This window comes from Sapajus apella, unplaced genomic scaffold (assembly GCF_009761245.1).
Source record: "Sapajus apella isolate SASKATOON/1434 unplaced genomic scaffold, GSC_monkey_1.0 scaffold51, whole genome shotgun sequence".
Classification (NCBI taxonomy): domain Eukaryota; kingdom Metazoa; phylum Chordata; class Mammalia; order Primates; family Cebidae; genus Sapajus; species Sapajus apella.
In genome coordinates, this window is record NW_022436991.1 from 14,880,770 (window position 1) to 14,893,384 (window position 12,615).

The following is a 12,615-nucleotide window of genomic DNA, read 5'->3' on the forward strand; positions in this document are numbered from 1 at the left end:
TTAAATGATCAGAAAACAACCACATGCTTAGATATCACAGCAAAGGCCCAGTCTCTCAGTGGACTCTCTTACTGATGGCACCGGTCTTGCTATAAACAGGTAACAGAGCATCCACACTGGTCTAGACCATCTCTCCCTTCTCCCTGCCTGTCAACCCTCAGGGTCCAACTGTCACTATTGTCTCCACTATGCCTTTCCTGATGTTCTGCCTCATGGTCACATCCTCAATACATCTGTGTTTTTTTTTTTTTTTTGAGATGGAGTCTTGCTGTCTTGCCCAGGCTGAGTGCAGTGGCGTGATCTCAGCTCACTACAACCTCCACCACCAAATGATGTGCAAGTGATTCACCCCAAGGGTTCAAGCGATTATCCCTGAACCCAAGCTGGGACTACAGGCGTGTGCCTCCATACCCAGCTAATTTTTGTGTTTTCAGTAGAGATGGGGTTTCACTATGTTGGCCAGGCTGGTCTGGAACTCCTGACCTCATGATCTACCCGCCTTGACCTTCCAAAGTGCTGGAATTACAGGCGTGAGCCACAGCTCCCAGCCCTTTTTGATATCCATTATAACTTGTTATTTTTGACATTTAACAGAAAACTGTAATAACGTGTTATACCCATTATAACTTACGCTATTAGAGTTTTCTGTTAAATGTCAAAAAGCAGCAAGCTTGGCCGGGCGCGGTGGCTCACGCCTGTAATCCCAGCACTTTGGGAGGCCGAGGCGGGTGGATCACGAGGTCAAGAGATCGAGGCCATCCTGGTCAACATGGTGAAACCCCGTCTCTATTAAAACTACAAAAAATTAGCTGGGCATGGTGGCGCGTGCCTGTAATCCCAGCTACTCAGGAGGCTGAGGCAGGAGAATTGCCTGAACCCAGGAGGCAGAGGTTGCGGTGAGCCAAGATCACGCCATTGCACTCCAGCCTGGGTAACAAGAACGAAACTCCGTCTCAAAAAAAAAAAAAAAAAAAAAAAGCAGCAAGCTCTTCGAGGTCATGACTGTGTACAATCATGACTGTGTACAATTTAGCTCTGCATGTGAGCCTTGTGTCTGTCATGTGGTAGAAGCTCAGAAATACAATCAGCAAATGAATGGGCTCAACACACCTTTGTGGCAACAAGCAATCAACCATAACAACTTTAAATAAACCTTTAATAACTGGGGTGTGGTTTAGGACTTCAAGGTTGGATGGTCTAGGCGCGGAGACAGTGGAGAGCTCAGTAGGCTGTCTGAGACTGCTGCTGGCGGTAGCCACCGCGGCGCATGTAGCCCTCGTTTTTGCGGTAGCCGTCTTTCTGGTCTGTAGGAGAGAGATGGGAAGGAATGGGAGGGAGTGAAGGGAGAGGCAGTGAGGGCACCTGGAGCCGGGTGATGAGAGGATACGTACGCACTCACCTCGGAAGTAGCCACCGTAGGTACCCTGCTTGTGGTCAAACACCCGCTCATTGTTCTCCACCAGGCTGCCCAGCTTCTCAGCCAGCTGCAGAGCCAGGTTCTGCTGGGCAGTGGGCTCGGTGCGGTGCATCACCACTGTCTGCGTCGGCTGGTCCAGGGAGGCCTGACAGGCACAAGGTAGAGGTGGGGACACAACACAGATCAGGGCCCTCTGCTCCAATCCCTCCATGGCTCCACCTGTCCACTTCGCACCCCAGCTCTTACCATTAGCTCCTCATTAATGATCATCTTGCTGATGATGGAGTGCACAGTGGGCAGATCCAGCTCAAACATGTCTGACAGCGTCTCCATGCTGGGGAGAAAAAAGGCAGAGGGCAGGGGCAGTCAGCACCCTTACCCACAAGGCCGGGGCCCCTGTGTGTGCCCAGGGCCCAGCCTACCTGATGGAGTCATAGACACTGCTGTAGGTGAAGAGGTAGGTCCTCAGTGACTCTTCCTGGATCTTCCTGCAGAAAGAGGGGAGAGGAGGGACAGGGTCTCAGGGAAGGAGACCAACCAGTCTTTTCCCCGACCCACCATAGCCTCCCTTGTCTGCTCACCTAACCAGCATGGTGCGGACTTTGTCAGCCTCGGGGAAAAGGTCCCACACTTTCCCATTCATCTTCTCATTGATGATGAAACTGTGGCAGGTCTTCCAGTCACCCATCTTCATGGCCTTAGAGGCAGCAACCACATGTTCCCTCATGGACTCAGGGGGACCTGAAAGGGTGGGAATGAGGCAGGGCCTAGGGAACTCGGAACCAGGGCTCCTGCCCTATTAGCACTCTTTAAAGAGGAACAGAGGCTGGAGGAGCAAACCACACTAGAGACTGTCCCCACTCTCCACCAAACAGGCATGCAGTCGCCCAAGTCACTCCATCTGACAAATGTACTTCAGTTTGAACTAAATCAGTCTATAGATGCACTTCAGGGGACTGTTGAACGCCTCAAAAATGTTGACAAATTGTGCGTGTGTCCACGTGTGCATCTTCCTAGGAAGGGGCCCACGGCTTTCATCAGATTCTTGTTAAGCTTCCTTGACCTAAAAACATCTCTCCCAGCTGGGTGCGCTGGCTGACGCCTGTAATCCCAGCACTTTGGGAGGCCAAAGCAGACAGATCACCTGAGGTCAGGAGTTCATGACCAGCCTGGCCAACATGATGAAACCCCATCTCTACTAAAAATACAAAATTAGCCAGACATGGTGGCAGGTGCCTGTAGTCTTAGCTACTCGGGAGGCTGAGGCAGGAGAATCCCTTGAACCTAGAAGGCGGAGGTTGCAGTGAGCCAAGATCACGCCATTATACTCCAGCCTGGGTGACAGTGAGACTCCATTACAAAAAAAAAAAAAAAAAAAGTCAAGGTTAGGAGGTTCAGAGAATATTTCTCTACAATCCAAACAACAGTGTGGGGCTGACAGAAACTGGCTTTTGGAACCACTGTAGGGAGAAATTGAGAGGTAGGGACTGTGGAGAAGCAGAGAGCCCTTTTCCATTGCTGCTACTTCAGCTCCAGCCAAGTCTAGCTCTGTGGGAAGGCAGGGCCAGGAGTGACAGATTGCCAATATTCTAAGAAACAGAAATTCAGATTTTTATGGGAAATTTCTCCACGAAATAAATCTTACTACGTAAATCAAATAAAATGTGTCTACAGGAACTTGCCCTTTAGCCCAAACATACACATGACTAGGAAAGGACATATCTATAGGGGAGTGCCTGTGGACACTGGGCTTGGCTCCCTCGTCAAGCCCTCCCATGGGCCAACCTCACAGAAAAGGCGCAGCTCAATTCCCTTCTGGTGAGTCGCCACTCACTGCAACCCCTGCAGGAGTTTTTAAAAGGGGCCAATGGAATCAATGTGAGCTTCCTGAATAAGGCTATACGATAGTTGGTTTGGCTGGAATAGATTGTACACAAAGGGAAGAAAAAGGAAAGAAGGCTCATGTGTGAGAGGTACACATGAGTTGTGTTAAACTCAGGCGAGTCACTCAACTTCTCTGTGCCTCAGTTTCTCCACTAGGAAAAAGGGTATTACTAGTGCCTACATCATAGGGTTATTACTAATGCAGATTAAATAACTATTTGTAAAACACTTAGGACAGTGGCAGGCAGAGGAGATGTCATGAAATCTGATGGAGTTGAGTGGTGGGAGAATGATTCCCTTCACGTCTCTTACTCCTCATGCGTCATCAGGGAGCAAGGCATCCTCCTGCACCCTGGAGCCCCACACTCACCCAGCAGGGGCTGCCGCTCGCCCACGCGCAGCTGGTGGTGGAACTGCTTGCTGATCATGCGTCGGCGGGCATCGCTCTCGTGGGCGGCCATGTAGGGGATCTCCAGGAGCATGGCAGACACCAGATAGACACACTCCAGCAGCTCCAGGTTGATGTGCAGGTGGAAGGGGACCTGCCGGCGCCGCTCCACCTTCTCTTGCTCCTGGTTGCGCTCCTGCAGGCTGCGCAGCAGCAGGCCCTGGCCCAGAAGCTCCTTGGCCCGGCCACTGGACTGGATATCCAGCAGGGCATTGTGCGCATCCTTGGTCAGGCCTTGACGGAAGGCACAGATGCCTAGCTGCACCATCGTGCGGTTGTAAAGGATCTGGGGGCAAAGGGTAATAATGCACTCAGCGGTGACAGCTGCAAGATGAGTCTTCATTTATTCCATAACTATGCCGGGCCCGGTGGCTCACGTCTATAATCCCAGCACTTTGGGAGGCTAAGGTGGGAGGATCATTTGAGCCCAGGAGTTCAAGATGGGCCTGAGCAACACGGAGCCACCCCAGCGGTAAAAACATAAACAACCAAAACAAAACTAAGCAAATCTATTTCAAGCATCTACTATGTGCTGAGCACTAGGCTGGGGAGGGAGAAGAAAGTAGACAAGTCCCCACCCTATATGGAGCTTATGTCTAGGAGTAGGGTGTGGGGGGCATGAAAGCTGCACTATGAGGGGAGCAACTCAGGCTGGGAGGAAAAATAAAGCAGAGGACAGGGTCAGAAAGGGAGTCTGCGTGGCGGTGGAGGTTCAAATGTTCATATAACTATAGAAGGCCTCATTGGGAAAGAATGTTTGAATAAAGACCGAAAGAAAAAAAAGCAAGTCATGCAGGCATCTGGGGAAAGAATATCCTAAAAAAAGAAAAAGCGAATGAAGTGATCCTGTGGAAGAACCAGGCCAGGTATATTTAAGGACGAAAGGGCGCGACACAGCTAGGGCTGGTAAAAGACGTCACCACAAGCTGGGGGATGGACAAGCATAAGCTATTTTATGGGTTTGAAGACAGGAAACCATGGGAAGGCTTTGAGCAAACAGGTGATATGATGTGAAATAACTGAACAGGGTTAATCTGTACTATGAACAGAAAAAGGGACCACAGGGACACAAAAGCAGAATCAGAGAGAAATCAGATGATGGTGGCAGGGTAAACACAGAAGTGACAGAAGCATTCTGATAAGGGACTGTGAACAGGAATGGCTGGGGAATCAGATGCAGTGTATGAGAGAAAAGTTTGAATTAAGAATGACTCCATGGTTTCCAGTCTAAGCAACTGGGAAGAGGGACTTGCCACTAATTAAGACAGGGGGATGCTAAATAGTACAAATCTGGGGGGAAAAGGCTAAGTGTGGTCATAACAACAAAAATGTAGAGATCAACACCGGTCATAACTTACATGCAAAAAGCCTTAAAAAATGTTAGCAAACATCCAGCAATATATAAAAGAGACAATATACATGATCAAACAGCATATATCTCAGGAACAAAAGGTAGGTATAAAAATGTAATGAATTTGGCTGGGTGCGGTGGCTCACCCGAGCACTTTGGGAGGCCAAGGTGGGCAGATCACCAGCTCAGAATTTCGAGACCAGCCTGCCTAACATAGTGAAACCCCGCCTCTACTAAAAATACAAAATAATTTCTTGAGCCTGGGAGGTGGAGGTTGCAGTGAGCCAAAATCGCACCAACACACACACACACACACACACACACACACACACACACACACACAATAGTAATGAACTCATAGCTATTCATTATATGAAGATAATGAAGGAGAAATAACCAGTTTTTTTTTTCTTTGAGACAGTGTGGCAAGATCATGACTCCTGCAGCCTTGACTTCCTGAGCTCAAGCAATCCTCCTGAGTAGGTGGGATTATAGGCATGCACTACTATGCTTGCTAATTTCTGTATTTTTTGTAGAGATAGAGTTTTGCTACACTGCACAGCAATGAAGATACTATAGGATTCGCATAAAGACAAACAAAAAGATGAATGAGATAGAAAGGAATGACCTGAAAAACACCTACCCTTATAGGTAATGTGGTTTTTCATATGGTTTTCCACAGACACCAAAGCAATACAATGGGGGAAAGAAGTCTTTTCTACAAATGATGATGGATCAACTAGGTATCCATGTGGAGAAAAAAGAAACCCCTTCTTCTGATTGTGGTTTTGAAAAACAAGAAACCCTGATCCCAACCTCACCAGATGCAAAAATCAAACCAAGACCAACTATAAGACTAAATATAAAAGCTAAAACCCGGCCGGGCGCGGTGGCTCAAGCCTGTAATCCCAGCACTTTGGGAGGCCGAGGCGGGTGGATCACGAGGTCAAGAGATCGAGACCATCCTGGTCAACATGGTGAAACCCCGTCTCTATTAAAAATACAAAAAATCAGCTGGGCATGGTGGCGCGTGCCTGTAATCCCAGCTACTCAAGAGGCTGAGGCAGGAGAATTGCCTGAACCCAGGAGGCGGAGGTTGCGGTGAGCCGAGATCGCGCCATTGCACTGCAGCCTGGGTAACATGAGTGAAACTCCGTCTCAAAAAAAAAAAAAAAAGCTAAAACCCATAGCAACTTACAAAAATATAGAGAAATTTAAAAAATCCTCATGAATTTCAAGTAGGCAAAGGTTTTTTAGACAGGATCCACAAAATAATTACTATGAAAGAAAAAACTGATACATTAGATTTCATCCAAAGCATGGTTAAAAAAATGAACAAGCAAACCAGACTGGAAGGAAATATTCTCAGTAATTGGAGGCTGGGCGTGGTGGCTTATGCCTGTTAATTCCAGCACTTTGGGAGGCTGAGGCGGGCAGATCACCTAAGGTTCAAGACCAGCCTGGCCAACATGGTGAAAATTCATCTCTATTAAATATATAAAAGTTAACCAGGCATGGTGGCACGCGCCTGTAATCTCAGCTACTCAGGAGGCTCCGGCAGGAGAATCACTTGAACTTGGGAGACGGAGGTTGCAGCGAGCCGACACTGCACCACTATACTCCAGCCTGGGCAACAGAGCAAGATTCTGTCTCAAAAACAACAAGAACAACAACAACGCCCCCCGCCCCCAAACTCAAAAGATCTTTGAGACAAGGCTGGGCAACATAGTGAGACTCTATCTCTACAAAAAATAAAAAATTAGCCAGGCTCTAAAAAATTACATGCCTGTAGTCCCAGCTACTATGGAGGCTGAGGTGGGAGGATCACTTGAACCTGGGAATTCAAGGCTACCATGGGCCATGATCATGTCATTACAATCAGCCTGGGTGACAGTGCAAGACCCTGCCTCAAAAAACAAAAAGAAAAAAAGTTTAAAGGACCAACACCACCGCTGGGCATGGTGGTTCACTCCTGTAATCCCAGCATTTTGGGAGGCTGAGGCAGGAGAATCCCTTGAACCTGGGAGGCGGCTGCTGTAGTGAGCCGAGATGGCCCCACCGTACTCCATCCAGCCTCGGCAACAGAGCGAGACTCCCTCTCAAAAAAAAAGACCAACACCACTAAAAGTTGACAAGGAAGTCCCAAACACTAGCAGGAGTGTAAAATGGTAAAACCACTTGAATTTCTTACAAGAATATTCACAGCGGCTTCATTCATCAGAGCCAAAAACTGGAAATCAACCAGGTGTCCACCAGGAGGAAAAAAGATAAAAAAGCAAACAGGAAGGCTGTTTAAAAACCAGCATCACCACCAGACAGGTTCACTAGGTGCTCTACACATAAACATTTCCTAATTGCCTTGAATACACATTTACAGGATCTATACTCCCAGACGCAGCTTTTTTTTTTTTTTTTGAGATAGAGTCTCACTCTATTACCAAGGCTGGAGTGCAGTGGCACGATCTCAGCTCATTGCAACCTCTGCCTCTTGGGCTCAAGCACTACCAAGCCCGGCGAATTTTTTTTTTTTTTGTAGACACAAAATATGTGTTCACATGCAGGAGGACTGCAGGATGCTGGCATCTGGGAAAGACCATGTTTCTACTTAAATTTGCTCCGGCCAGGCAGGTGGCTGTTCTGGTTAAGCCATTTTGCCAAGAGGCCAGGGGCCTGGCATCTCTTTCACCTCCAGGGCCTCCCCACCCTACCTGTACTGGCGGGTCCGCATGCTGAATGTTATCCTGCAGGTGGCTCATGAGCATGAGGTCACGGGCCTGGTACCAGCGGGAGTGCAGAGCATGGTGGTAGATGTGGCAGAGGATGGCACACGTGCGGATCCGGTCTGTGCGGTCCTTGGCATAGATGTACTTGCACAGTCTCTCCATCAACACAGCTGAGTCCTCACCCTCATTTTCTGCCTGGTCTTGCTCAGACTGGGGAAGAAGGAAGGTTGTTTGAGAAGGAGATCCGTCTTAAAAGGCACAGCTTCTAGCGACCAAAGATGAGACTCTATCCAGTCTCATTCTAATACCTCAGTTTCCCTCACTGCTCCACCTGAGAGAGTCTCTAGAGAGTAGCCGATTTGCCATCAAGTCCTGACAGAAGTGGAGGACAGGCAGACACACCCATTCCCCTCTGCCATGCGCTCACCTTTGAGGAGCCCTCAGGTGGGGTCAGCTGCCGCTGATGGGCCTTGTAATCGAACTTGTAGTAGGTGTGCAGGATTCGCAGCAGGTAGATGCGGCAGACCTCCTCCGTGGTGCCCTTCTCCTCCAGGTAGCGCTGCACGCGCTCGATGATGGCGCACACCTGGGCCTCGTCCTTCAAGTGCTCCACGTACTCTGGCAGGGAGAGCACCCACCCTCATCTCAGCTGGGCAGCCAGGCTTTCCCGACCATCTGTCCCCACTCATTCCAGTCACCCTGACCCTCTTCTGCGCCCGTCAGAAAAGTCTAGTCACTGTGCCCTGGAAAGACCGTATCCCACTCCTAGGACCCAGAACCTTCCCGTCCCACAGCTCAGAAAAAAAATCCCAACTGCCAACCTCTGCCAATAAGGGTCTGCCAGGTCTGGCCCTTGTCTGGTCTCCTACAATTCTTCCTCTGCCTTACCGTGCTCAAGTCACACTAGCCTTGTTATTCCTGGAACGTCAGGCGTGCTCTCTGCTCCTCCTGTCAGGCACTGTCTTCAGCTGATTCTTCCCCTGACTAACTCCTCCTCATCGGATATCACCTCAGGCAGACCCAAGGATGCTTTCTCTAGCCATTAGCTACCACAGTCACCCCTCCAGTCACTTTTTACCACAGGGCCCTATTTTAACTCCAAATTCATACTTCACATTAACTAGAATTATTATGATTACTTGAGACGGAGTTTCATCACTCTTTCACCCAGGCTGGAGTGCAGTGGTACGATCTTGGCTCACTGCAATCTCTGCCCTGCTGGGTCGAAGCGGTTCTCCTGCCTCAGGCACCCACGTAGTTAGGATTACAGGTCCACCACACCCAGCTAATTTTTCTATTTTGAGTAGAGCCGGGGTTTTGCCATGTTGGCCAGGCTGGTCTCAAACTCCTGACCTCTGATGATCCACCTGCCGCAGCCTCCCAAAGTACTGGGATTACAGACATGAACCACTGCTCCCAGCCTAGAATTATATTGTTTAATACTATTACTTGTCAAACTGCCTTTCTCCATCCAGTACAAAAGGTAAGCTTTTGGCTGATCCCTACACCCTTGACTTGATGGGCACATTCACACTTTTACTCAGTATGCTTCACTTTCACACCCCAATGCCTCTCATCCAAGCTAAACAAACCAAGTGAATAGACACCTTACCCCAAGGGTTCTCAAAGTACAGCCCTGAGACCAGCAACCTGGGGGCACGCTAAAGGTGCATGCTATCAGGCCACACTCAGACCTATGGAATCAGAAAGGATGGAACTGGGAACCAGTCTCATCAGGCCCTTCTGTGTGAATGCTGGGGTAAGGAAAGGCTGGCTTTTCAAGCACTCTGACTTAGTATAACCCTCACAAAGCTCTAAACCTCATATTATTCCCTGCACTTTTCCTCTCACCAAAACCTATGCTTGCTCAGGCTCACCTTGGGAGTGAGGATCAGTATTTTGCATGATTTTGGTGAATTCTTCATCCATTCGTTCCACTAGAGTTAGGATGCAGCCACGCACACGCAGTGGCTGAAAAGGAAGGTGAAGGAGGAGTCAACAAATCAATCCAGATCTCAGTCCCAAACCCCAACCCTCCTGCCTCCCTGAGCTCCCCTAAGCATAAAACACACACCTCCAATTATCCTGCCAACTCCTCCCTTTACCTGGTCAGCGTTGTGTAGGTTCTCACTCTCTTCCAGAATATTCTCTCCAACAAAAATGTTAGGATTTGCAAACAGGATGTCCATCAGCTCATTGATGCAGTCCAGACACTTCCCCCACATCTCTGGCTGCCAAGATTTCAGACCACAGCAGAGTCAGGTGTGAAGGTAGAGTATGGGGATGCCCCCTCCCTTCAGCAGGAATCGTGGGGCCTTCCATCACCAAGACTGCTTCCATAGCCCCTGAATCTTGAGATGCAAGGTACCTTCTTCCCCGACCCACCAGCTATGCCCTGAGAGGCTCCTCTTCACTGCTCTCACCTTCATGTAGGTTGCGAGGTTGGGGTTGTAGTCATAGAGAGAGGCGATGATATTGAACTTTATCTTGACAATGACACCCTCTCCCAGGTTGTTTTCTGCCGCAATCTGAACCAGCAGTTGTAGCAGCTCAATCTGGGCAGCACTAGAAGGCAGAGAACTGGGTAAGGCTTTGGAGACAAATCACGAAGTCTCTCCCAGGATGTCCTCTTCAGATAATACCCCTATCCTCATCACCCATATGGCTGCTTCTCCTTTATAAATTCCAAACAGAAGCAGCAATAATCCTAACCATCCTGAAATGCTGTGAAATGCTTTCACACCTACCACCATCCTCTGTTACCTAATAACTGAAGATAAACATCCTTTTAGTTGTTTAATCTTTAAAAAAAAAAAAAGCTGGGCTTGGCGGCTCACGAGTTCGAGACCAGGCTGGCCAACAAGGCAAAACCCCATCTCTACTGAAAATACAAAAAAGGAGGGAACGTTATCTCATTTTATAGATAAGAAAGCAGCCCCAAAAGGTTAAGTGATTGGTTTCAGGTCATGAGAAGAGTAACAGCAGATAATGAACTGCGGAGTGCCAAGCATACCATTCCTCTACTACGGTCACACTCAGACTCTCTCAGCGATCCTTTCCCCAATCTCTACTATAGGGAAAAGAGCTTCCACCCCCTAATCCCACCACCCAGGCCCACAAATCTTACCGATCAGTTCCCTTCTTGCCTCGTGCCTGTAGGATCTCATTCAGTTTCTTGATAACGACAGCATGGGTGATCTCCGTTCCCTTGGCAAACATTTTTGGCTTCTCCTGTACCAGTACACATCCTGTTGTACGCATGCCAGTGGGAACTTGATCTTCCCTTTTCCCCCCAAGGGGACCTTTATGCCCTCCCAAACTGTTCCCCAATTCGTTTTAGCTCTGAATCTCTCACCTTAACCAGGGGCACTCCACCCCGGACCCTTTCCCACTCCCCGCCTTCATTGTCCTCCTCCTCCTCATCCAGTCGCTTGGATTTCCTGTCATGCTTCTTCTTAGCTTTGTCCTCCCGTTTCTTCTCGGCTGCCTTCTTGTCCTCATCTGTGGTGGGAGCCCTGCTGGGACACATGGGAGAAGATGACAGATCAGCCCCTCCCCACCTCTAAGGCTTCTTCCTCCCATCAACTTCCTACAACAACTCCTGGATCCAAGTTATGCTATATAAGAATGACCTAGAGGGCACAGTTAACCATAACCATAACCATATCTAATAAGACAGAGTACTAACCAGGCCACCCTAGACATATTCATAGAAACAAACTGTCAGCCGGGTGTGATGGATCACTTGACGTCAGGAATCCAAGACCAGCCTGGGCAACATGGTGAAACCCCATCTCTACTAAAAGTACAAAAATTAGCCGGGCATGTGGGTGTATGCTTGTAGTCCAGCCACTCGGGAGGCTGAGGCACAAGCAAGAATCGCTTCAACCCAGGAGGAAGAGGAGGTTACACTGAGCCATGATCATGCCACTGCACTCCAGCCTGGGTGACAGAGCAAGACTCAGTCTCCCCCCTCCCCCAAAAAAGAAAAGAAATGAAACAACCTGTCATTTTGCTCCAAAGCTAATATCTACAGTTTTCCAAAGAATCCACAAACAACTTATTTTCTTTGACACCAGTTGCTTTCTTCAGACTGACCAATAATCATTCACCAAAAACGAAATCAGTTTCCCCAAACAAATGTGTAAAAACATTTTTTAAAACTATTCCTAAACTGTTTACTCCCTTTCTCTCCTCTCTTCTGACAACCGATTAATCTGACTTCTGAATTGCCGGGCGCGGTGGCTCACGCCTATAACCCCAGCACTTTGGGAGGCTGAGGTGGCAGATCACTGAGGTTGGGAGTAAGAGACCAGCCTGACAAACATGGAGAAACCCCACCTCTACTAAAAACACAAAATTAGCTGGGCATGGTGGCACATGCCTATTATCCCAGCTACTCAGGAGGCTGAGGCAGGAGAATCACTTGAACCCAGGAGGCAGAGGTTGCAGTGAGCCAAGATTGTGCCATTGCACTCCAGCCTGGGCAACAAGACCAAAACTCCATCTCGCCGGGCGCGGTGGCTCAAGCCTGTAATCCCAGCACTTTGGAAGGCTGAGGCAGGTGGAACACGAGGTCAAGAGATCGAGACCATCCTGGTCAACATGGTGAAACCCCGTCTCTACTAAAAATACAAAAAATTAGCTGGGCATGGTGGCGCGTGCCTGTAATCTCAGCTACTCAGGAGGCTGAGGCAGGAGAATTGCCTGAACCCAGGAGGCGGAGGTTGCGGTGAGCCGAGATCGCGCCATTGCACTCCAGCCTGGGTAACAAGAGCGAAACTCAGTCTCA

At 48.9% G+C, this 12,615-nt stretch overlaps 1 protein-coding gene across 5 annotated transcripts in view; it reads right to left on the bottom strand.

The window, feature by feature from the left end:
• Positions 1 to 1,137: 1,137 nt before the first annotated feature.
• Positions 1,138 to 12,615, bottom strand: part of LOC116526618 (eukaryotic translation initiation factor 3 subunit C) — a 22,509-nt gene continuing 11,031 nt past the window's right edge. For 4 of the 5 annotated variants that reach the window (XM_032243077.1, XM_032243079.1, XM_032243078.1 and 1 more), the window contains exons 9-21: positions 11,179 to 11,341; positions 10,951 to 11,054; positions 10,247 to 10,388; positions 9,929 to 10,054; positions 9,701 to 9,794; positions 8,251 to 8,441; positions 7,809 to 8,033; positions 3,672 to 4,035; positions 1,999 to 2,158; positions 1,840 to 1,905; positions 1,664 to 1,751; positions 1,400 to 1,562; positions 1,138 to 1,304 (exon numbers count right to left, since the gene is read on the bottom strand). In XM_032243077.1, the coding sequence (XP_032098968.1) occupies positions 1,222 to 1,304; positions 1,400 to 1,562; positions 1,664 to 1,751; positions 1,840 to 1,905; positions 1,999 to 2,158; positions 3,672 to 4,035; positions 7,809 to 8,033; positions 8,251 to 8,441; positions 9,701 to 9,794; positions 9,929 to 10,054; positions 10,247 to 10,388; positions 10,951 to 11,054; positions 11,179 to 11,341 (1,969 nt within the window). In that variant the 3' untranslated portion in view covers positions 1,138 to 1,221. The remainder of the gene's footprint in view (positions 1,305 to 1,399; positions 1,563 to 1,663; positions 1,752 to 1,839; positions 1,906 to 1,998; positions 2,159 to 3,671; positions 4,036 to 7,808; positions 8,034 to 8,250; positions 8,442 to 9,700; positions 9,795 to 9,928; positions 10,055 to 10,246; positions 10,389 to 10,950; positions 11,055 to 11,178; positions 11,342 to 12,615) is intronic. The other variant, XM_032243081.1, reaches the window with a different exon arrangement.